Raw genomic sequence first — 25770 nt, forward strand, 5'->3', positions numbered from 1 at the left:
GGTAACGGAAATGGGAGCCAGCTCCCTAGACTACGTCATAAAAACAATTAACATTTCTGTTTGATGACCAGTTGTTCAGTTTGATAAAGTCGCCTCATCAGTACCTTGTGTGGCCACCCCTTGTTTCAATGCATGCAAACATTCTCCGAGGCATAGAGAAAGTTAGTCTTCTGATGAGGTCACGTGGGATACGATGCCATTCTTCGTCAAGAACCTGTGCCAGTTCTTGCCGGTTAGCTGGAAGTTGTGCTCGTCTTATGCGGCGATCCAGGGCGTCCCAGAGGTGCTCTTTGGGAGACATGTCTGGGGAACGTGCAGGCCATGGTAAGACGTTGACGTCGTTGGCGTCAAAGAAGGTCTGCATGACGCGAGCTGTATGGGTTCTGACGTTGTCATGCTGATAAAGGACACCACGTGGATGATGGCGAAGGGAGGGCAGAACAATCGGACGTAAGATGCCATCCACGTAATGCCGAGTTGTTAATTTCCCATCGATGATGACCAGTGGTATCTGTTCTTGTCCACAAATCCCTCCTCGTCACATCACTCCCCCACCACCATACCGTGGTACTACCTTCTGAACGCAAGCTAGGGTCGTTCTTTCGCTTCTTCGATGGTACACACGCTGTATTCCACCAGCTCTGAACAGACAGAAGCGGCTTTCATCTGTGAAGACGACGCCTTGCCATCACGTCGCCGCCAACGTCGTACAATTAGGACCCACCTCAACCTCTGACGACGATGTTGGGTGGTCAACAACAGTCTTCTGAATGGTCGATAAGCGCGGATTCCGTGTTCCCGGAGTCCCCTTGACACTATCTGCCGACTGAGCCGATGACCTAACGCGTTCATCGATGATGACGTCACAGTCAGGAAGCGATTTCGCAGATGCAAGGCACGAAAGTACCGGTCTTATCTGGGTGTGGTTACCCTGGGTCTGCCTGTTTTTGGCCTGTCTGAGGTCCGTCCTGTCTGCCTGTAACGCTGCATCAGATTTGTAACGGTTACACGAGAACACCCAAGAGTTCTTGCAATGTCATGATGAGTGGCTTTCATAGCCACCATACCCAGGGCCCTCTCGCGATTTTCAGGAGTCAGTCGTGGCATCACTACGGTCATTTTTAGACACTGTGCAAGTCTGACATACTGGCTGTAACGTTTTATACACTTTTTGACCTTCTGATTTCGGTCTGTCCACGGGTCACGTGGTTTTAGAACTTTTCTCTTTCTGTTGCACCGGATTGGTATGGGCTTACATGTGTCTTTCCCATATGGGAATATTCTTGGACTCTGATTTTCACTGGGTTAAGCTGACCGAATTGGCCAAAAACCCATTGTTAAATTTCAATTTATGAGTGGTAAATATTTAGGTTTTAGTTTGTAATGTGATTTTCTGCCTTAGATCTACAGGCTGTATAGATCGGCGCCATATTTCTTCTTACCACTGACGTAAGTTTGTGAATATTTTGGAAGAAAAGTACGAATGACCGCCGTTCCAATAACGACAACGGCTGTAGAGGGTCACGCAGTAATGATGAATATTGCATTGCCAGTATGGAGATGAGGATAGCGTGTGGAGCAAGCCAGGTAGCGTCACCGACTTTCATCAGCTGAAACGTTCTTTTGTAAAGCCACTCTCATCGCAGTCAGGACCTAGCTTTGAACACTCAACAGCAATGACCATTGTTCATAGTTCATAGGTTTATCTCCTCGGGAAGAGACTTTATTTTATTTTTATTTTTGACATCATGTCTACAAATCTTGGATATGAAACCTTATTCTACGTGTAAGTTCTGTGGAGAATTTATTTATATCTACACGCTTCCTTTTCGGCTACCCCCCCACGTGCTTATTTTTTACCATGCACTCCTCATGGAGTCATGTCACTAAAATAGTCTTCAGAGCAATCAACTACGCTATTATTCAGAAACATCTCAATAGCAAAGCTATGGCACTTAGCGGACGTGTGTATGGAAATAATTCACTTTATTGGCAAAAATTTCTAAAACTGCCTCACAAATCAGGCATTGTTTATCACCGTTTAGCATTCTCTAACATTCAGAAAAAAACGAAAATTGTATAAAATTCCAATAATGATGACCTGTGGGCCTGACCTACATGGCGAAAGCAGACAGAGTTGTGAGAACCCCTCGGGAGCCATTGCCCCGGTCGTGACCCGCATAATAAACAGTCCTAAACAAGACGACAATTCCGAGGTGATTTTTCTATTTGGTGAGAAATTACCGCCGTAAATTGAATCGTTGCCTCGGAGTATTAGTAATTATAGAATATAGAAGGTCTTCCTCTGTGACTGGAGTTCCAAAACTCAGCTCTTGGCTTACAACGTGGAGTCGAAAGTTTGCCAGCATGAGACGAATCCAGCATTCCTCTACTGCCAGCTTCTGGGTTAACCTGAGAGTAGCCCCTTTCCGCCAACAACAACGTTTTGAAAACAGGCACTTGTTAGACCTGCGAAAAATCAGCAAAGGGGAAACCTACTCTCAAAGAGAAAATCAATCCAATTGGCGGTGATAGAGTGTGTTAATTCACTCCCTGTGACACTCCTATCGATTTTAACGTCCAATTCATTCACGGGGGAACACTCTTCAGAACTGGTGTAAATGGTCTCAGTGGTCCATTATTTGGTCCAGCAAAGCGGCTCAAACTGATTGCGGACCACTGTTTGCAGTCTCACCATCGTCCGTAACATAATTTTTGAACGCATAAATGGTCAATATCAAGCGGTGTAAGCTTTGTTTTGCGTGTATAATCCACGAACTGAGAACAACCTGTTATTTTCTTTCGTTAAATGACCGCAACAAGATTTGCCTGTTTTCGGCAAAAACTTCGTGTCGCACGTTTTTACTAGTGTAAACTAGACAGAATGAATTATCGATTATGGTTTAACTCCACCTAGAGAATATCCCAACCATAACGTTAAATAAGACCGACCTCGACTAACCTTTAGGTCATTTGGTCTTTTTTTAACAAATCGATCTAGCAATATAGAAACGACGTTTTTCCAGTGGCCGACAAAGTTTTTAAGCTGTCATTAAAATTTTGCCGTTAACTAAAGTTGCAATATCGGTAACAGAGGCCCGGAAAAGGCGCTAAAATTCCGAATGCATCTTTGCTTACAGAGTCGGGGTCTACCCAAGTTAAACTTTGGGTGTGGCTTACCGGTACCACTTTTAACCTTTCCTAACTTTGCCTTATTTTTCACTGACGAGGTAAACATCGAAGACCTAGATAGTGTTTTCAGATAGTACTGTACAAACTAGTACGAACAATTATAGCTCTTTTCAATTATAAACCTAAATACTTGATTTGCCCTTTGTTTGACACGTTTACGCTGTTAAGGGTAATCGTGCGTTCCCGTAATCAATTAAACATTATACTTAAAGCTAGGTACAAAAAATCACCAAGGAGAAGCAGTAAATTTAGCTTTACCTTTCACAGATTGTGACAAATATTGATTGCTGTTATTCTGGAAGTAATGTGTGATATTTAAGCCGCGGGGATGTATCATTCAAAATGGCAGCTCATTTTCTAAAGCTATGGGGTTGCTCTGTGAGTAGCGTTTTCTAACAGAGAATGGCGTGACCAGAAAGCATCGACTGCGCAACATAACTGCTCTTTGCCCAATCATGAGTAGTCTCTGTGATTGTTTACTCTCCGAGGGAATGGCCCATGTTTCCTTTGGTCATTAATTGGTAAAATGTTTTTCAGGCACCTTTGTGAGTAATCATAGAGAAGACAATGTGTCAAGCTAACCTACAAGATGTATTACCTATCGCAATGAACCAAGGTACCTCACGTAGCGAGGCTGTTCAGTACACTGCGTCAAACAACCAAACGACCCGGGATTTTGTGGTGCTTGACCAAGTCTTAATTGTTGTGTAAAATAGTGTCTGCTCGAGGCCAGATAAAACACGCATTGGAAACGACAAATTGTAAGCTTGATTAAAGAGCCCTTGGCGGATCCCTCAGTCCTTATAGGGTTTTAAAAGTCTCAGATTGGTCGTCTCACTAATAGGTTATCTTTGAACTGGGTTAGAATAGCGGGGAGTTGTCTCCTGTTAGAGAGGGCATGCTCCTCAGTTAAAACTGCCTGGCCCGGAGTCGGTTAATTCGGTGGGAGTGAGACCCAGGTAATAGTCTATCGTAAAACCCCGCCACATCCGCCAGCTTTTAAGGCAATGTAATAAAATCTCGACCATGGTCTACCATTTTACATCAGCACGTTCTTATGGAAATAAAGGGCTCGACAAATGCAAGTTATAAAGTTAAGTAAAGTGTGACATTTGTCCACTCTTATGCCTTTCTCTTCTGCTTTCTCGTTACTTGAGAACTTGGCCCACCTCGCTCTAAGTGTATTATAACGATTTTGGAGACACAGAGTACAAGTGTTCTTGGTATGCTTGTCACAAGTGCCCTTGTCTAAGTCCAAAGTCGAATCCACCTTTCTTCAGGCCTTAACGATGCTATTTATCAGCTGAAGGTAATGTTTACTAATTATCACTTCTTTATAACCAAGCATTAATCCCACGAATGACCACCCGCTGTGGTGATTCATCATGGTGTTGTATGTACACCTAAATATTAGCTTCACCTGTGATAAAACGTTCAATTGTGAAATCACTTTCATGATTAATTTGATCGTGCAAAGAATCACCTTTGTGACGATACCTTCCCTGCTTACCATGTAAGTTTAGCGTCGCAAGGCCCTACATATCTAAAGGCTCTTATGCATATGCATATAAACATTATGTTATAAGCATAATTCAGAAAGTAGCACAGCGCAATGACCCAGGAGTCTCTCACCAATGCGATCGCTGTGAGTTCAAGTCCAGCTCATGCTGGCTTCCTCTCCGGCCGTACGTGGGAAGGTCTCTCAGCAACCTGCGGATTGTCGTGGGTTTCCACCGGTTTCCACCCACCATAATGCTGGGCGCCGTCTTATAAGCAAAATATTCTTGAGTATGGCGTAAAACACCAAGCAAATAAATAAATAGATAAAATATTTTTTATGTAACTCTGCCCCACCTGCAGAGTAAAGTGGAAGATCAGTTGGCAGGACATTATATAACAGAGGAGAGCAATTAAGTCTAAGATTTACTCTGAGAAGTTTTATATATACACAAAAATAGTAAGCTGTGTCCAAAGTTCACAAGCTAGGTCATCTTTCACGTGAGTCACAGCCGGTATACAAAATATATAATATTTTACTTTCGTAATTCACAATTTTCAAGCGATCATGTACGATATTCCTAAACACAGTGGAAGTTTCAAATGGTGTAACCACATCACGATTAATGAACGTAGATTCAGTTATTTTAGAGACAAGACAATCACGAATAGACATAATACTTAAAATTCAACACCACTTTCAAGAGTATTTTCAATGCTACTTAGATCTGTCTGAATCCCAAGCGTCACACCATGCTCAACCGCCTGTAAGCTGTCCTTGCGTGTACCTTGGCCTATGTGGGTCGAATCACCACTCAAGCAAACCATATAAACATATCAATGAAAGGATACAATGCATTTACCGTTTTCACTCTCAGTCACACATCAGTGTATATTATATCAACCCGATAGTCGACACAAGCAGAAGCAAGGGTAACTGTGACACGGAAGATATTACGGAGCCCAATACTCTAGTCGCTTAGAACTGGTAAGGCGAGGAAACAGATGCATTGTCAGAGGCTGTGGTTTTGTAGGACGTAATGTCTCCATGAGATAATCAATACTGACGGTATGGTCAGGCCAACGGCCATTAGGAACCAATAACTAATCACACACACTTACAATTAGATAAGTTTTATTGACTGTGACCAATTATTATGTGTAAAAGAGAAAGGCACAGAGATCGTATGTCTCAGGTTAATTACCACTATATTGGTCAAATAATTTACCCTATCACCCTATGAAGCTTTCTCATCCCCGCCATTACGCATGTAGGGATGGGGTTTTTTCGGTTTTCTATGAGAGCACAAAGGTGACACTTAGCAATCCATCAATAAAGTGAAGTCTATGCGGTCCAACCAAGATGTAAGAATTTTAGCGAACATTTGTAAGGTTCACACAAAAACAGTGCCGGATAGGAGTGTTGACCAAAGATGGGGAAACACAATTTACACTTTCATTACAGATAGGCTAAATTTCCTTTAAACAGTGCAAATAAATTAAATGCGTGTATTTATCTATTCATCTTCATAACTAACACCTAAGGCCTTGAACGAGAAAGCTGTAACTTCCTCGCTTGGCGTTCAGCATGAAAGGGATAGTGCAACGACTGGATGATCCGTATCAGTGTAATAGCTCGGGCGGGGCGGCATACTTGCCTCCAGTAAGGCGTCTCATTGAAGCAGCACTAGAAAAAAAAAGCGGTGGAAATCCGTCCTGCAACAAGAAGGCACATGACATGTACTCTAAGGATTCCTTCGTCGTCATAAAAATTGCTATGTACGACGTTAAACCCCAACCACTCACTCACTCACTCAAAACTAACACATTACAATGAATAAATGCAAATGCATCGACCAATTACGCCATATGAGCAATATTTCATTCTCTGTGTGGATATGTGACAGTTTCACAGCGTTAATGTATTACTCTAGAAATACCTACATAGCTTTAACTTCCTCAATGATCGCCAAAAATATGCTAAAAACGGTTTGATGTATAATAGTCTGATATGTAATCTGGGTGTCATAACTCTGTGTCTTCTAGGAGCCGTAACTCTGTGTCTTCTATTCCCTGACGTGTTTTTTCTGTCACGTGGTGAATCGTCAATGAACTTCCTGTATCTGCTGGTCGTGTGACGGAGGATCTATGTACAGCTGATGCACGGACAGACAGGAAAAAACCTGTGATATAATAGACAGAGACTGTTTATCCGCCCTCAGATATTTTATTGATCAAATACGTTTAACAGAGCATCAAAGCTCAGGTACCGGAAAAAAATACCAAATAAAAACTTCGTGATAATTCATATAGCTTTTTTATAAAAGATAATTGTCTAATTAACCGGTGTTTCCTTCCATTGCCGTTACGGCTGCCCGTCCACCTTTGCTATTATTGCAAGTTCAGTAACGTAAAGCCATTAATAAGTGACAAAGGTAGAAGGTGATCTGGAAGTCAGTAGTAGGTTGACTGGACAACCTCACACAGCTCACTGAGATCTCCCAGAGGATTAATACAGCGTATCAGATAGGCGGACGATAGACTTACAGCATGTCCTTCCCTTTTATGCTAAATAAGAGTCCTGACGGTTCACAGGAAGCCACCGTTTTCTGGGTCGCAACAGACTGTAAGTTAAAGGAATGACTATGACGACCTATTTCCAAGTTTTGAACGCAGCCTTTGCGACCCCATAGAAGACGTGCCCATTGAGGCCTTCGGGCCCCAGCGAAACAAGCGGAACAGCGATTTCCGCGACCTTCATGACCACGTTAAAACCGCGCCCTCAATTAGGTCGCTAAGGTAGCGGTCTAGATGGCTGTTATCAGCCATCACAGATGACAGTTTTGGGTGTTCAGAAGAGCATTCATTGCCATTATAACATCTGAAGGCACAGGAGTTCTGACCTAAGCACTACAAAGTCAAATTGCACATCTTAATCGGACACTTTAAATAACAATTTTGTCCAAAACATCATCAATAAAACCTGAAAATATGAAGCAGGATGTTAAAAAACTTAACATACAGGACGTATGCAATGTAATGGCTGCCTCACGTCAAGATTTTGGTTTTCATTTTCTAGAGCTAATCATTTTGATGACCTTAAAACCATTGTAGATCAGTCTGCAAAGATTAATGCTGATACGTAAGGTAAGGTCAACGCTGACACTCAGCTGACACAGGTAACAACGGTAACTCATGTGGAGGAGTCAAAACCTGCCGTCAAACATTGGTCAACTGCTCTGTAGGTAGACAGGTACAACGGTTACCCAAACACAGTGTGCATAGCTCTATATCCTTAATTGTCACGCAGGAGCCGTTCTGAACTGTGAAATTTGGCCTGCTCACTGGCTCTTTCTTGGTCCATATTTCAGTGGCCAGTAAAGAGTCTGTTTCCTCCGCAGAATGGCATTCTGGTGTAGAATGAACACTTGCGCCCGCGCCCAACTCCTGACATTTGTCTGCATCTGGGGAAGGCAAAAACATTGGGTTTCTGTGCGATTTGATGTCCACAGAGAGGCAGGTCTTTCCCGGAGGCACGTCCGGCGTCGGCCCTGGCCGGGAAGATGACCGCGGGCTTGACACCACATTGTTTTCATTGTCCCGGAGACAAGAATGAAAACTCTGGCTCTCATCACGTGTGTAACTATTCTCTCGTTTAAGTTTTATAGAGTCATTTTTTACCACCTTTTTACCGGATAATTTTTGATGGCTTGATTTTGGCTGTAGTTCTGGCTTTGGGTCATTCGGTACGGTGTTATTCTCCACCGCTGGAGAACGCGTGATCAGCAGTGCTGCTATCCGGCTCTGGCGGACTGCCACGTCTTCGTCTTCCAACCAGTAGGTCAGCAACTCGCCCTTCCCCTGCAAGAAACAAGATACGTGGGATTTATGACAACGGAATGGGAGCGAAATTTTCTAGCCAAGAATGATACCCTGTCAAGGAAATGAAGAATTTTCAACAGCACATAGTTTTGTCGGTTATAACGTCAAATTATTATTATATCTCTACAAGGAATGAAGCGAATAGCACACGTGCCACTAAGTAATACATCTGAAACATTTAGTATGCAGACCTAATGGTACAAATGTGTTTTTAGTCATGTAAACGACTGTGAGCAAGGTGGGTTGTCCACGTATATATATAAATTTATATATATATATATATATATATATATATATATATATATATATATATATATATATATATAAACGTCATTGGAAAAGCCAGAATATCGTAGTATGCTGTAACCACCCTCAGATTCGATATGAGAAACTATATGTACGGATACAGTTTATTGTCCGTCTCATTTGGTGATCAAGAGATAATTCCTCTCATACATGTAAGATTGCCTACCTTCATGGCTACCAGGCCTCTTGGTTTTAACTGATATCCTCCGAGTTTGTCCAGCACCGCTTTGCAGTCACCGCTGCAGTGGATTTTCAACGCTGAAATTAAACCACTGCGTTCTTTCAATAGAAATGAAACCATAAGCATCCTCCAAAATAAAGATCTAAGTTGTATATCATAACCCTGAAAGGATGAAACGTTCACCAGCAAGGATCAATAGTAACTTTAATCTCACTCACACAATTCACAAAATATTATCATAACCTGCAATGTTTGAGGAGAATGACTTTGTAAGAACAAACTTTTGGCGGTTCGGGTCAATGGTGAATTCAACTGCACTTCCACTAAAAGACAATGCTGGATAGGCAGTATAAGTATTTTATCATATTAGCATATTTCTGCTGTAACAGTGTTCAGATTTCAATGGTTCTGTATAAATCTTTAGCGAGAATGGTAGATCTTTTTCTCTTTGTACTCGGGTCTGTCAGTGCAGACTAGCCTTATAGCGTCATGACATGTTATCTAGCTTCTGCTGTGATGATAGCCTTCTTTATCAGTAACCTTTGCGTGCAGCGAAAAGAAGTGTCCCGTTCAGAAATTAACTCGAACCGTCTAAAGCGCTGCAGGGACTGGGAATGTCGTGTGAAGTTGACTGTGCTGCCTAGATTGTTTTGGCAACATCAGAAATGCATTATTCAACGAATCGAAACCTCTCACTAACCTAGCATTCTTTCTTGACGCTTCGGTTAGTTCCCTGAGACTGACCTGGCCTCCACTTCCGGTATAGATTTGGCCTCTTCGTTCAGGCGTGAGAAGAGAGCTACAGTCGGGCATGTTACAGTCTTTAGATAACTGTTGTGACCGGTAGATTAATTGATCAATCTCGTGTTGACGCTAACCTCGTCGTGTTACCGCGATTTCATCGCACATGAGAAGCGCACAACGGAACGCCATTCGAGTTTGGTAGCCGGAGGGTTCGACGGCACTGAGTGCAGTTCTCAACCCTAAACTACCACCTTTAGCCAGTGGCATTCTCGGCCCTGAACCACCACCAATAGATGGTGTTTCTCTGACGACTGATATCGCTGCTCTATCAGGGAATCAAATTTCCCACAGGGCTTAACAGCTTTTACTGAATGCCGTTACTTGTGTTAACTCATACGAAAACGCAGAACGATGAAAGCTGGTGGATAACCTATGATCTTGCCTGAGCTGATGCTAATCTACTGGCTCCAGTAAAAGCACCGGCTTACGAAATCATCGATCTTATTAATCAATATTATGATAACAGAAGGAATTACACCTGTGTAAGCAAACAATTATAGGAAGTATCGGAAGTTTGTATGTAACTTATTATCGGTTTGTTTGTCATATGAACTGACAGACTGACATGTAAAGTACCCGGACATATATCTGTCCCTAAGGCTAGTAGAAGACTACAGGGAAATGTGCTTACGTTCGCCGTTAGATTCCATCCTGGAGGCGGTGTTGACGGTGTCTCCGAATAGGCAGTAACGTGGCATGGTTAGTCCTACCACTCCGGCCACACAGGAGCCTGTCAACAACAGATTAGCCGTCTTCACAGCTTTATTCCAACTTTAACAATGCGTATAGAATCCGCTTACTTCAGTATTATTTTTCCTTTTTTCTACGTCTTTCCAAATGACAAACAGGATGCTGTAGTATCTTCTTTCACCCAGACTTGTTGGACCCATCAATGAATTCAATAGTTTGTTCTATGACCTGTGTAACAATTTATTTGTATTAAAACATGAATTGACTGAATCGATTTACTGGAAGATTGGTGATGTATAAACAAACTGAGCGCGATTGTTGTGGACAGTTGTCAGTATAGGCCTATCCAGGATACCCATGATCGTCCAATCCCAGTGTCACGAGTCTTAATCCTGATTAAGACTTTATATATGCATACCTGAGTGGATACCAATCCGCAGCTTAAGCGTGTCGTCGGGACGATGATGAATCTTGAAGGTCTTTATGGCTGATAGGAGGCTAAGTGACATTGAGGCTATCTCTCCCGCGTGAAGGTTACCGTTAGGAATGGGAAGCCCGCTAACTACCATGTAGGCATCGCCTATCGTCTCCACTTTGTAGACATCGTAATCCTTGATAATGCTGTCAAACAGCGTGTACAGGTCATTCAGAAGATCCACCACCTGTACGCCAGAAACATAGAGACACCGCAGAGCGGGTTAGTTGATTCCAAACCATATCTCTAACAGGAATTCTATTACAGGACGTTAAACATTATTAATCAAATAAACAAATAAATCAAATAAATGTCAGAATAAGATACGGTTCTCCTCTAAGGACTCTGATCACAAAGAATAAACCTTATTAGCAGGCTTAAGACGTGTTGTTTGAAGGCTAATTATGATACAAGGGCGCAGAGCTCTAACAGTACGAACCTGCATGGGCGTGCTGCCGGCTGACAATGAGGTAAACCCACAAATATCACTAAAGTAGATAGTCACCGACTCAAATGTCTCTGGTGTCACCGGAAAGCCACACTTAAGCCTTTCGGCAACAGATCTGTAGGAAGAAAGTATGTTTTAATCAAAGACCGGTCCACACTGCACGAGAAAAAAAGCAATTATATTTCTTGAAAGCGAAAAACCTAATACTGGTGGAATGTTTTGAGTTTAGCGGTACGAGAATTAGTCGACGCCAGACCTCAATGCCTTCATTAAACACTACTGCGAAGACATAGTATTCGACCACCAAATGGCCTTACGAGTCTTTGCGCTTTAGCTTTCTCATATCAACTTACCCTCAGACAAACTCTCTTGTAGAAGTATCATGTTAAACCAGTCTTTTCTAATACACAGCTTAGGTCGACAAGACGTTCCTAGGCACAACAACTCATCTTTGTTTGCTGGTTTGGCGCTTAACTTTCAACAGTACTTGGGTCGTATCATAATGGTGCATCCTTTTGGCAGACCAAATATTACTTGGCTTATTCGTCTTTGCCTGAGTGCCCGGTCACCATTTTTGTGGTGGCCAGAAACCAATATTCCCTACCAAACTAAAATATTGTTGAAATAACGAGTTCAAAATGCAAAAAGGCAAAATGTTACCAAAAATGGCTGTGTACTCGCCAGACAGATTGGTAAAAAAACCTTCTAACCATTCAACTCATTGTACTGAAGCCTTCAAAATGTTCAATTTATAATCAGTGTACTGTAGAAGAATGTCAGCCTGTCACGCCCAGATAATAGCGTAGATGCCTATAACCAACAAAGTAGGAGAACATTTACGTTCTATGACTGATTTTTCTCATTGACCTTACTTGGGTAACATTCTGTACAACAAAGCCTCCGTTTTCTTCTTTTCCTCATTCAGCTGGCCCGTTCGCTCGTCCACAAGCGCCTCCAGATTGCTCTGGTATTTCTCCATAATGGCCACCATGTTATCCACTATATTTCTCTTCCTGAAGAAATTATAGAAATATCTCAGACACGGACCCCAGAACCAATGAATAATCATAGAGCGCCATAAATAACAGCAAACCCCAAGAGAGTCAAATACACAATTTTTTTAGGTTTGAACAATAGCACATTAAAGCTTATAAGCACCTTCATTAAAGACCAGGCAAACAGTGCGACTCGATCCCATATTATTCATCCCTGTTTGCATCGATTTATTTCCGGCTGAATGAAATCGGCCGAGATATAAAAAGGGGAGTGGATAGCTCCTTTGTCACTTACATTCCTTTGCGCAGAGGTTTCAGGGAGTTCCAGACCTCGTGGAAATCTGGCCTGAGGGAAGGGTTTTCATCCCAGCATCTTTTCATGCAGACCACGATGTAGTCTTCACAATTCAACACAGAGATATCGGGACGAAAGGGTTCTCCTTTTATCTGCATCACTTTCTCGATAATCTCTGCAAAAGATATCACACAATATCCAAACTTGAAATGCTATGTAACTGCTATGCCAGCTATATTTTTATATAATCCGAAGGTTTCAGTTCTGAAAAACAAAGTACCGCAGCTGGGTTCTTGTTCGTTATTGACCACTGGGGAAAGAAATTTATTTATTTATTTAATGTCGTTAATATGGCTGCCTTTGGTACATAATTAAGACTAAACTTGACGTGCTCGGAGGGTGTTGCGTCGCTAGACCTTGTTAACTATGATTTCACAAGCCACAGTGTTTTCAAGTTGCTATGATCACTAGCATTTGTCAGAGCTTCACAGAAAATTTCCTTCTGAAGCTTTATTTAAGCCACAAAATGAAGGTTTGCTTGCTTCAGGTATTCAACATCATAATTTTCCTCTTCGTTCTGCTTGGAATAAGACAGTTATCCGATATTTACATGTAGGATATCTCCCGGCCATACTGATGGATGGCGTAAAAGATATATTCACATCTTAATCGTGTGGTGATCAGAGAGTACTGTCATTAGTTTTAGCCTGCAGTTTTGAAGCTTATATCCACCCAGCTAAGTTGATAAGACAGTAAGATAGTCCAGCCTCTGATAGTTGCACAAAACCGCCGCGGCCTGACATTCAGATAAAAACGGCAAATTCGACAAGTCTGATCAAGCCTATGGGTATAATATTACGGTTAAATAGCTTTGTTTCTTGCATTACAACATCCGTACAGATATAACGCCGCAAAAACAATTCATCACACAGGAAGATAGAGCGTGTGTTAACAAGGTATCCAAGGAGATAATGGTAGATTTGTTCTCCCGCCCAGCAGTACTGGGTCATTTTGCTGAACCCTTGGATGTCTTGTCGTGTCTGGTCTTGCTCTACTTCTCAAGAGATGCCATACTTTTCAAATGTACAGCTGGTAATTTGGATGCCGTAGACATCTCCCCGAAGGAAAGACTAAGTAATTAATGTGTTTCCCTGTAAATTAATTAGACGGACTGACCAGCTAGCTGATTAGTGAGACGAAGTATCCAGTTCTGAATAATCTGATGTTTACATAACACAAACACACGCACGGCTAATTCTGTTTCCTTGTCAATATATGACCAAGAAGAAACATTGTAGACACCACTAATGTTGGGCATCTCCTTGGCTTAGATCCGGGGAAGGTGATTTCCAGGTGAAGTGTTTGCCCAATATCCACTCTACTGAAGGTAATACAGGATGTGAGATATAACCATGTGGCCTTAAGTGATATTTCTCAGTTTCTACGTTTTGCCTAATTTGCAATGGAGAGTAAAATACTTCACAGCAACGTCGGAATATCTGCAGTCAAAGCCAAACAGAAACATAAGATTTCAAATGTCAACATATTTGCGATTCTTCTTCAGAAAAAGGTACCTTGGGATTGTGAAAAAAGGCAAGGCTACATATAACGTCATTAAAGTTCGCAGTGACGAGTCTGACAAGGAGAAGCCAGGCAATATTTTCTGTACCGTTTGGACTTATTGTGGACCGCGTAACAGAGTATTGATCTTTTTTCTTCCTCTTCAATTATCATTCCATTAAAACTGTGCGGGTTAAATCTTACCCCGAGGTTCCAAGAGGCTATTACCAAACGGACCGATCCGGCCGAATATCTCATGGAGGATTATCCCAAAGGAATATACATCGCCTTCCTTGGTGCCCTTTTTACTGCCTGTTCTCAACAGCTCGGGTGCCTTCCAGAACAAATCTTTAAAAAAATTGCATCATGAAGTAAATATAAACTATATAAGACTTTATGTAAGAAAATATCGATCACCACGCCACGATAAGAATGATATATTTCCACTGTGGCATTAAGCCCTAATTATTCATTCATCACGCAACCCTTACACTATAAGCTCTGAATTCCTTGTTCAAAAGATATTGTGAAAAGGTTCGTCTATCGGAACTGGTCTCCTTTTGTTACAAAAGTTTTTTTATATACGAATAAAACAGAGGGATCAAAATATATGCAAATTTTGAATAAAATTGCTTTTAGTTGGTCAAAACATGTGAGAGCCTTGATGAAATCACACTTCACTAATAACTGGAACTGCCACTCGTAATCATCCGATAGCTTCTCGGATAACACTTACTCCTCAAGCAGTTTTTATTTGGTTTAAACTTAAACGTTGAAAAAATATTTTTTGTTCAGTAATATGGTATTTCTTACTTCTGAAGTAAGCGTGTTCATCTTCTTTTCGATATGCAGCACCACGCAGATCCAGCAAGCCGAAGTCAGTGACCTGCAGAGCCCAGCGACTGTTTACCACGCAGTTGGAACTTTTCAAGTTGCCATGGTATCCAAGTTCACTGTCGTGTATGAAAATCATTCCCTTGAAAAATGAATAATAAACAGAATTTATACAAGGTAGACCACAAAAGGTGCCAGAAAACGCCCACTTATTTAATGTATGGAATGAGGAAAAAAAACGAACGAAAAAATAATCATGAGAGGTTCCTTCCCTCCGGCCAAGAAGAGTTAATACAGTATTTAAATAAATCAAAGTGAACGGAGTTCAGAACCCAAACAAATCCAGTAGGATCGCATCGTTTGATATTCGATGCACTTATTTTAAACCGGGAATGTAATCCCGACCTTTAACTTAGCCTAATAATTTATAACATTTGCATCATGATCGTATTTGTGTTTCCTTGGAAGACAACCTGTTTTAAGACAAATCAAACTCGAGATTTATGGATTTTTAAAATGCTCTTGAAACTATCCAAGTATTAAATATCTTGTCTCATATTTTGACTTGAAGTTTAGAATACCAATTATTCAACTTTACATTCAATTGTGTTAAATGAAAGTTTACGCTTATGAATAGATTGGATATTAAGATCCTGATACTGATGTGTATGTCTTGGGGTTTTAAGAAACAAATTTCTCTTTGCCCTTTTTTTAAAACGCACCTGAATGACGTCCTTAACCAGCGATGCTATGAACATAGGCTCCAGTTTCATATCCTCGTTCTCTAAGATGTCCTAAAACAAGAATGAAAGTGTATAGTCACTTTTGAAACTTAGCTAAACTGTTATAATCATAAAGCATATGGCGGTAATGAAATGCCATAGTAACATTTTGAACAGACTGTAATGAGATTTTACTGAGAACCCCAGATGACAGGTGCATACGTAATCCGATAACCCAAGTTTTGAAGTCCAATTGCCTTGACGCAAACATTGATTCGAGATACATCATATCAGGGGAATGCTGGATTTGGGTTTACAATATGCGACACGGAGGAGGCATGAATAACCTTCACACACATTCAGAATATCGCAACAACATACCTAAAATATGCTTCAATATGATCATAAAACTTTGAATGTCCCTAAAGTAACACGGAGACACAGTGATGATGAAAGTAAAATCTGCAAAGTAACCTTCAAACGCAATGAGGATGACACACGAATATCTCTAAAATATTCTTCATAATGATGATAAAACTATGAATATCCCTAAAGTTACACTGAGATACAGTAGTGGTGAAACCAGAAATATCCCTAAAGTAACAGTGAAACACAGTGATGATGAAACCAAAACTTCCCAAAGTAACATTCAGACACAATGAGGATGAAACAAAACTGTTTAAAATAGTCTTCAGGCACAGTGATAATGAAACCTTAAACATGACTGCAATATCACCGAGACAGAGTGATAATGAAACCTTAAACATGACTGCAATATCACCGAGACAGAGTGATAATGAAACCTTAAACATGACTGCAATATCACCGAGACAAAGTGATAATGAAGCCTTAAATATGACTGCAATATCACCGAGACAGAGTGATAATGAAACCAAAATATCCCATCATACCGTCCAGACACAGTGAGAATGAAACCAAAATATCTCCATCATACCGTCCAGACACAGTGAGAATGAAACCAAAATATTCCCATCATACCTTCCAGACACAGTGAGAATGAAACCAAAATATCCCCATCATACCGTCCAGACACAGTGAGAATGAAGCCAAAATATCCCCATCATACCGTCCAGACACAGTGAGAATGAAACCAAAATATCCCCATCATACCGTCCAGACACAGTGAGAATGAAACCAAAATATCCCATCATACCGTCCAGACACAGTGAGAATGAAACCAAAATATCTCCATCATACCGTCCAGACACAGTGAGAATGAAACCAAAATACTCCCATCATACCGTCCAGACACAGTGAGAATGAAACCAAAATATCCCCATCATACCGTCCAGACACAGTGAGAATGAAGCCAAAATATCCCCATCATACCGTCCAGACACAGTGAGAATGATACACAACATATCCCTAAGATAAACTTTAGGTTCAAATGAAGACACAGTGACCTTCAGACACAGTCAGGATAAAACAAAACTATCAATTTCGGCCACAGATAGAATGAATATATTATGAGGATAAAAAAAGCATTTTTCTACAGCGTGTGCCGCCAGCCTCCATTGCTGGAGTTCTGAGCTATACGCTTATAATGAGAAGCAACACTGATGATCCTGAGTTCACCCACTCAGCAATACGTCCACAAATTTATGACTTCTCAGATTCTTTTTATAGAAACAATTATCTCAAATCTTCAATTGGAAATTAAATTTTCGTGCCCAAAATTTCTCTACATCTGATAGCAGTGAAAAGCTTTCCTATTGAACAGAAACTGCAGCCAGTAATTCAGCTTCCCCTGGGACCATGGTCTTCTTCTCACGTGTCATTTGAGTTTGAAAATCGTTTTGTCAGTAACAAAAGTGGGCTGAACCATTGCACTCATTTGAAGGCTGGCTTTCGAAACTGTGACGAGAATGCACTGAGCAATCCACACCTCCACGTCTTAGTCTTCAAAGACTGTCTGTAATTCCTTTAAGTGAAACATCTATTTCTATTTCATTTGCTGAGATAATGAGTAAGGTGTGACTTACCTGGAGGCTTCCTTTGTGGCAGTAATCAGTGACGATAATGAAGTACGGTGGGTCAATGCAAGCTCCAATGAACGTGTTCACATTGTCATGCCGGAGGTCTCGCATCTGCACAAATACGATCAGTACCAAGATAAAGTAATATAATTCACTCAAGGCCCCAAAGACATTAACAAAGTAAGAGATTGCCTATCACAAAAAATGATAAAGCTAAGGAGGGGTATGGTAGTAAGGGTGATTACACATTTCTGCCTTATGTCTCTTTTTGTGCCATGGAATCCAACAAAAAAGGTTGGGATTCATCATTATTGGGTAGTCTGTAGGTAGCCCTCCGTCACTGTCCATGATTAATCAACAGGTCTGTATATCTGCCATTTTTTTAGACGCTTTACGTGGAATGCAGAGTTTTTTTCTTTGAAAGAAAGCCCAAAACATGCCCGAAGGAAGCTTTAAACTATCTAATACACCTAATTCTTCCAATGAGACGAGAAACTCGATTTTGTATGCAAATGTAAAACCACCTACCAGTTTCATTTCCTTCTTCATGTGTCTTGTCAAGTCTAAATTCTTCTTTTCAAACATTTTAAGAGCAACAATTTGCCCTTTGTATGAGCCTGTGCGGACATAGACTTGTGTATAGGAGAATCTGGACTCGGCGGACATGTTGCTGCAAAGTGTCATCTGAAAACATAGATCATCAGCGGTACCAAATGATACCATGTAGGTATATGCAGACAACAGTATCGAACACTGCATAATTCCTCGTGACATCAGGCACGGAGTACGGTATGTGCCTGATCCAAAATCAAAACTCAGTGGCAAAGGACATACATTCATACATTGACACATGTTGTGTGGAAAGCTGCGCTCAAACTCCGTCAGTTTAACACAGGAGTTATTAAAAATTCATCATTCATTGCCAGAATGAATTAAGTCTAGGATTCATTGTGGCTAAGAATCGTGAACTTGTGTATTATACATACTGCGCTGGTATGTAAAATTGGCTACCCATGCATATGTATGTTAGCATTCCCAGCTCTCCTCCCGAGAACGACAAGGGGAAGTCCCCAAGAATAGAGTGAATTTCAGTTCGCCTACCCTGCTGCCCGAGAGGTCACGGTGTGGTGAAGAGGTCCTGTCTGTCCCGTGGAGACATTCCACATCTATCTTCCACAATAAACCAGCTATTTCCTGTTCATTACGCCAGTTCCTGAAAATCAAATATACCACAGATATATCGAAATAAGGAACTAAATGTCACATATACCTTCTGGGAATATTTTTGCATTGAAATTCCCCAAAAACTGTTCGTTATCAAAAAACATTTGTATCCAGATACATGGCTTATTAAACATTCCGATGATCGACAGGTATGACAATGTAACTCCCTGGAATTGACAATCTCAATGCTCGTGTTGTATTCATTTGCGACAAGCTCCGATCTTAAACACGTTTGACGCAATATACGTGTGATACAGGGTAAGTCTTTCTGCTTCCTAAGATGTAAGTTGAAATGGGCTCCCGGTGACTTAGTAGTTATATGGATTCTTGTTTCAGACCTCGCCCTTCAGATCAATGGGCCACGTGTTCGTATTCAGATCCTATGGGCTTGTTTGGGGTATTGTTTCCCATTGGCTTCGTTGGGGTTTCATTTCTCATTGGCTTGGCTGGGGTTTTATTTCGCATTGACTTGTTCGGGGTTTTATTTCCCACTGGTTTGGTTGGGTTTTCTTTCCGTATGCATAACAAGCAACCGGAGTATAACATAAAGACCAATCATATAAATCAATAAATATATACCGGTTTCCTCCAACTATAATACTGGTCGCCGTGGTATAAGTGAAATATTCTTGAAAACGCCGTAAAAAAACAATCAAATGAATAAATAAATAAACAATTATATAGCCCATACATACACAACTTGACCGTTTAACCTTGATTCATTCCTTCAAACATGTCTTCTAACTGGAAAGAGACGTGGCTGACTTACCGATAAATGATGAGGACTACTATACCGGTGATGAGAACTATCCCTCCCAACACACCGCATACGATCTCCAACACATACGCTACAAAAAACAGCATACCCTGTTGAGTCGAAATCTACGGTGAAATTGTATTGTACATGCAACATTTGTGTCGTATCGGACTGGCAAAAGGTTACAACATTTGTGTCGTATCGGACTGGCAAAAGGTTACAACATTTGTGTCATATCGGACTGGCCAAAGGTTATAACATTTGTGTCATATCGGACCGGCAAAGGGTTACCACACTTGTGTCATATCGGATGGCTAAGGGTTACCACATTTGTGTCGTATCGGACTGGCAAAAGGTTGCAACATTTGTGTCATATCGGACTGGCAAAAGGTTACAAAATTTGTGTCATATCGGACGGGCAAAAGGTCACACAATTTTGAAGTAAAGTATGTAATACGGTTGTAAAAAACAGATGGACGAAGACTCAGACATGGAGACGAACAGATCTGAGCGTGTCACAGCTGCTGACCCTGCACTCTGGCGAATATGCTTGCCGATATGGCTGCTATATTGCAGACGTGGCGTTAATCCATAATCATTCATTCATTCTTTCATTTATTCATTCAAATTTTAGACGCTGGTAAGAGTCTAGGGACCAGACGAAAGGTTGGCATTTTACAGCTGTGCTTACTTTGAGGTGGGATGCACCTCTCTCCCTGATAACCACACTGCGGCTCGTCCAATGGTATTCCATCCACCCAGTCTATCGTCTTTGATCGGAAAAACCCAAATCGCTGATGAAAGGGAAATTTCAACAAAACATGGGAATTAGCATGCAATTTCTGACACAGGGCGTGAAAATAATTGAGCTGATGCTAAACCATTACAGGCTAGCGTGTTGTCACTCCAGAAGTTCAAATATGAATCAAATTGCTCCAGGGATCCAGACACTAAAGTTTTCCCCATATACTGTCTATTACTTTCACGAATTACATTTCCATACGGTTTTCATAGATCTCAAGGAAAGCCGTATGTCTGCCTTTTAGGCCCATGGAAATCTCATCTAATTCTGATTAACGCCTTGAGGATGTCACATGATAAAAATCTCCAGACACAATGGCCCTTTATATTAGGGTGGTTGGTAAAGTGATAAAACGGCTGTATATCATCTTTCTAACGTAACCATCATAAGCTCAGCATGAAATACATTATTAGTGTAATAGGCAATCTTGTTTTCTTACAGCATTTACAAGACGTACCGGAAGTGTACCTTTTCCCTGGATTTCGAAATGGCCGACGGGCCTCATGGCGTAATTGCCGTCAGGACCTTGCTGCCGTGACAGCACCGTGTAATTTCCTTCCGCATCGCCGTTTTCATCTATATGCACTAGGAAACCTTGGATACCTTAGCAAACAGGAACCGCCATTACAACGTCAAGTGAGTTTCTTATAACGTAATATCACATACATGGGAAACAAACGTGGGAAAGATGAAAGAATCTGCCTGTATGCGATATCCACAAAGTATGAGGACATGTATGGCGAGTTTTGTACAGCTTCCATTCAGGCTTCAACGCCACTAATAACTATCTAGACAAAAATCGAAAAGTCATCATTGTGACGCAAGGTGTGACGTAAAGTCAGTTTGGCGATGTGATAATCGCACAGTGTCAGTTTGCCAAGGTTTAAGTATATACAGTATCGAAAAATCAAAGCCGGGTATTGGATCACACAGTTGATCACACAGATTATCAGATTTTGTTTTCTTCTTTCTTTAATATTTTTCACAATTTCTACAAACGGAGGGGATGATACAAGAGTAAGCAGCCTGACTTACTGGTGTAACTTCTTCCCCGGATATGACTGACGATCGCAGTACCATTTGTTTCATCTCCTCCAGCACTCAGCACCTCGTCCAGAGCTCTGGCGTATAGATACACGGCATCATAGAGGTAGGCGGCGTAGACAGTAATCTGACGACAGAAAACCAGCAACACAAAGGTGTATCATCTGTAATACAGGTGACCATAACGTAGACAGTGATCTGACGACAGAAAACCAGCAACACAAAGGTGTATCATCTGTAATACAGGTGACCATTACGTATACAGTGATCTGACGACAGAAAACCAGCAACACAAAAGTGTATCATCTGTAATACGGGTGACCATAACGTAGACAGTGATCTGACGACAGAAAACCAGCAACACAAAGATGTATCATCTGTAATACAGGTGACCATTACGTATACAGTGATCTGACGACAGAAAACCAGCAACACAAAAGTGTATCATCTGTAATACGGGTGACCATAACGTAGACAGTGATCTGACGACAGAAAACCAGCAACACAAAAGTGTATCATCTGTAATACGGGTGACCATAATGTAGACAGTGATCTGACGACAGAAAACCAGCAACACAAAGGTGTATCATCTGTAATACGGGTGACCATAACGTAGACAGTGATCTGACGACAGAAAACCAGCAACACAAACATGTATCATCTGTAATACAGGTGACCATAACGTAGACAGTGATCTGATGACAGAAAGCCAGCAACACAAAGGTGTATCATCTGTAATACGGGTGACCATAACGTAGACAGTGATCTGACGACAGAAAACCAGCAACACAAAGGTGTATCATCTGTAATACGGGTGACCATAACGTAGACAGTGATCTGACGACAGAAAACCAGCAACACAAAAGTGTATCATCTGTAATACGGGTGACCATAACGTAGACAGTGATCTGACGACAGAAAACCAGCAACACAAAGGTGTATCATCTGTAATACAGGTGACCATTACGTATACAGTGATCTGACGACAGAAAACCAGCAACACAAAAGTGTATCATCTGTAATACGGGTGACCATAACGTAGACAGTGATCTGACGACAGAAAACCAGCAACACAAAGATGTATCATCTGTAATACAGGTGACCATTACGTATACAGTGATCTGACGACAGAAAACCAGCAACACAAAAGTGTATCATCTGTAATACGGGTGACCATAACGTAGACAGTGATCTGACGACAGAAAACCAGCAACACAAAGGTGTATCATCTGTAATACGGGTGACCATAACGTAGACAGTGATCTGACGACAGAAAACCAGCAACACAAAAGGTGTATCATCTGTAATACGGGTGACCATAATGTAGACAGTGATCTGACGACAGAAAACCAGCAACACAAAGGTGTATCATCTGTAATACGGGTGACCATAACGTAGACAGTGATCTGACGACAGAAAACCAGCAACACAAACATGTATCATCTGTAATACAGGTGACCATAACGTAGACAGTGATCTGACGACAGAAAACTAGCAACACAAAGGTGTATCATCTGTAATACGGGTGACCATAACGTAGACAGTGATCTGACGACAGAAAACCAGCAACACAAAGGTGTATCATCTGTAATACGGGTGACCATAACGTAGACAGTAATCTGACGACAGAAAACCAGCAACACAAAAGTGTATCATCTGTAATACGGGTGACCATAACGTAGACAGTGATCTGACGACAGAAAACCAGCAACACAAAGGCGTATCATCTGTAATACGGGTGACCATAACGTAGATAGTGATCGGACTACGGCAAACCAATAACACAAAGGTGTATAACCTATAATGCAGACTGATGACTGATGACCGTGACGTAGAAAGTCATCTAACGACAGAAAACCAGCAACACAAAGGTGTATCATCTGTAATACAGGTGATCATAACGCAGATATTTGTTTCAATTGCATCACATACATAAAACTGGATCAACTGAGAAGTGTTGTGCTAATATATGGTAAAAAAGTACATTTTACTTCGAAATCCATGTGTTCATTGACAAGAATGACAAGTATATTTGTAGTTGAATTCTAAGTTACGATGAAGAAGACTGATGAAAACAAAACAATTACTGATGCATTGTTTATTAACAATTATTGCAAGGAAAATGATTGGAATGACAACCATAATATTACGTCATCTTATACAATAATAACTGTTACTATCCATAAAGCACAAATACCTGTTTGGGTTTTTTAAATGGATTTGGAAACTCAAATGGCGGCAGTTCGTTGTACCTGTTTACTTCGGCGTGGAACTTGTCGTAGTTTGGATTGTAAGGAGGGCTAAGCGCGATGACTAGCAAACAGCGGGCCGCCCAAACATTACGAGTCTCCTTCGGTGGATCCAGAGTACCTGCACAACACAAAATAGCTACAGTATAGTGTAATGCTGTATAAATGCCCTGAGGATAAGATGTGAACCATACAATTATTAGTCACAAAACCAAAAACAGACCTCATTGAGAATTCATGGGACAGTCAGTCACAGAATACAAACTGAGCTTCTTGGTTCATATACCAGCAGAATTTGACAATCAGTCACAGAATACAGAGAAAACTCCGTGGGTAACAGACCAGGGTACAAATGACCATTAGTCACAGAATACAGACACAACTCCTTGGGTAACAGACCAGGGTACATAATGACCATCAGTCACAGAATACAGACACAACTCCTTGGGTAACAGACCAGGGTACATATCACCATCAGTCACAGAATACAGACACAACTCCTTGGGTAACAGACCAGGGTACATAATGAACATCAGTCACATAATACAGACACAACTCCTTGGGTAACAGACCAAGGTACATAATGACCATCAGTCACAGAATACAGACACAACTCCTTGGGTAGCAGGCCAGGTTACGTATGACCATCAGTCACAGAATACAGACAGAACTCCTTGGGTAACAGACCAGGGTACATAATGACCATCAGTCACAGAATACAGAGAAAACTCTTTGGGAATAGACCAGGTTACTTATCTCCATCAGTCACAGAATACAGACAGAACTCCTTGGGTAACAGACAAGGGTACATAATGACCATCAGTCACAGAATACAGAGAAAACTTTTTGGGTAACAGACCAGGGTACATAATGAACATCAGTCACATAATACAGACACAACTCCTTGGGTAACAGACCAAGGTACATAATGACCATCAGTCACAGAATACAGACACAACTCCTTGGGTAACAGACCAGGTTACGTATGACCATCAGTCACAGAATACAGACACAATTCCTTGGGTAACACACCAGGGTACATAATGACCATCAGTCACAGAATACAGACACAACTCCTTGGGTAACAGACCAGGGTACATAATGAACATCAGTCACAGAATACAGAGAAAACTCTTTGGGTAACAGACCAGGGTACATAATGAACATCAGTCACATAATACAGACACAACTCCTTGGGTAACATACCAGGGTACATAATGACCATCAGTCATAGAATACAGACACAACTCCTTGGGTAACAGACCAGGGTACATAATGACCATCAGTCACAGAATACAGACACAACTCCTTGGGTAACAGACCAGGTTACATAATGACCATCAGTCACAGAATACAGAGAAAACTCTTTGGGTAACAGTCCAGGGTACATAATGACCATCAGTCACAGAATACAGAGAAAACTCTTTGGGTAACAGCCCAGGGTACATATCACCATCAGTCACAGAATACAGACACAACTCCTTGGGTAACAGACCAGGGTACATAATGACCATCAGTCACAGAATACAGACACAACTCCTTGGGTAACAGACCAGGGTACATAATGAACATCAGTCACAGAATACAGAGAAAACTCTTTGGGTAACAGTCCAGGGTACATAATGACCATCAGTCACAGAATACAGACACAACTCCTTGGGTAACAGACCAGAGTACATAATGACCATCAGTCACAGAATACAGAGAAAACTCTTTGGGTAGCAGGCCAGGTTACGTATGACCATCAGTCACAGAATACAGACACAACTCCTTGGGTAACAGTCCAGGGTACATAATGACCATCAGTCACAGAATA

General features: G+C 41.2%; 1 protein-coding gene across 2 annotated transcripts in view; it reads right to left on the bottom strand.

Annotated features, from left to right (window-relative positions):
- Window positions 1–5852: 5852 nt before the first annotated feature.
- The window catches only part of LOC135466847 (receptor-type guanylate cyclase Gyc76C-like), a 105918-nt gene continuing 86000 nt past the window's right edge, over window positions 5853–25770 (bottom strand). For both annotated transcript variants that reach the window (XM_064744599.1, XM_064744590.1), the window contains 18 exons: window positions 23903–24075; window positions 21697–21832; window positions 21119–21264; window positions 20551–20653; window positions 19872–19950; window positions 18980–19091; window positions 18407–18562; window positions 17885–17989; window positions 15882–15953; window positions 15139–15301; window positions 14530–14673; window positions 12766–12940; window positions 12348–12488; window positions 11467–11590; window positions 10971–11214; window positions 10494–10592; window positions 9044–9135; window positions 5853–8550 (listed from right to left, as the gene is read on the bottom strand). In XM_064744599.1, coding sequence (XP_064600669.1) covers window positions 7909–8550; window positions 9044–9135; window positions 10494–10592; window positions 10971–11214; window positions 11467–11590; window positions 12348–12488; window positions 12766–12940; window positions 14530–14673; window positions 15139–15301; window positions 15882–15953; window positions 17885–17989; window positions 18407–18562; window positions 18980–19091; window positions 19872–19950; window positions 20551–20653; window positions 21119–21264; window positions 21697–21832; window positions 23903–24075 — 2906 coding nt within the window. In that variant the 3' untranslated portion in view covers window positions 5853–7908. The remainder of the gene's footprint in view (window positions 8551–9043; window positions 9136–10493; window positions 10593–10970; window positions 11215–11466; window positions 11591–12347; window positions 12489–12765; window positions 12941–14529; window positions 14674–15138; window positions 15302–15881; window positions 15954–17884; window positions 17990–18406; window positions 18563–18979; window positions 19092–19871; window positions 19951–20550; window positions 20654–21118; window positions 21265–21696; window positions 21833–23902; window positions 24076–25770) is intronic.

The sequence above is a fragment of the Liolophura sinensis genome, chromosome 1 (genome assembly GCF_032854445.1).
Source record: "Liolophura sinensis isolate JHLJ2023 chromosome 1, CUHK_Ljap_v2, whole genome shotgun sequence".
NCBI classification, from domain to species: domain Eukaryota; kingdom Metazoa; phylum Mollusca; class Polyplacophora; order Chitonida; family Chitonidae; genus Liolophura; species Liolophura sinensis.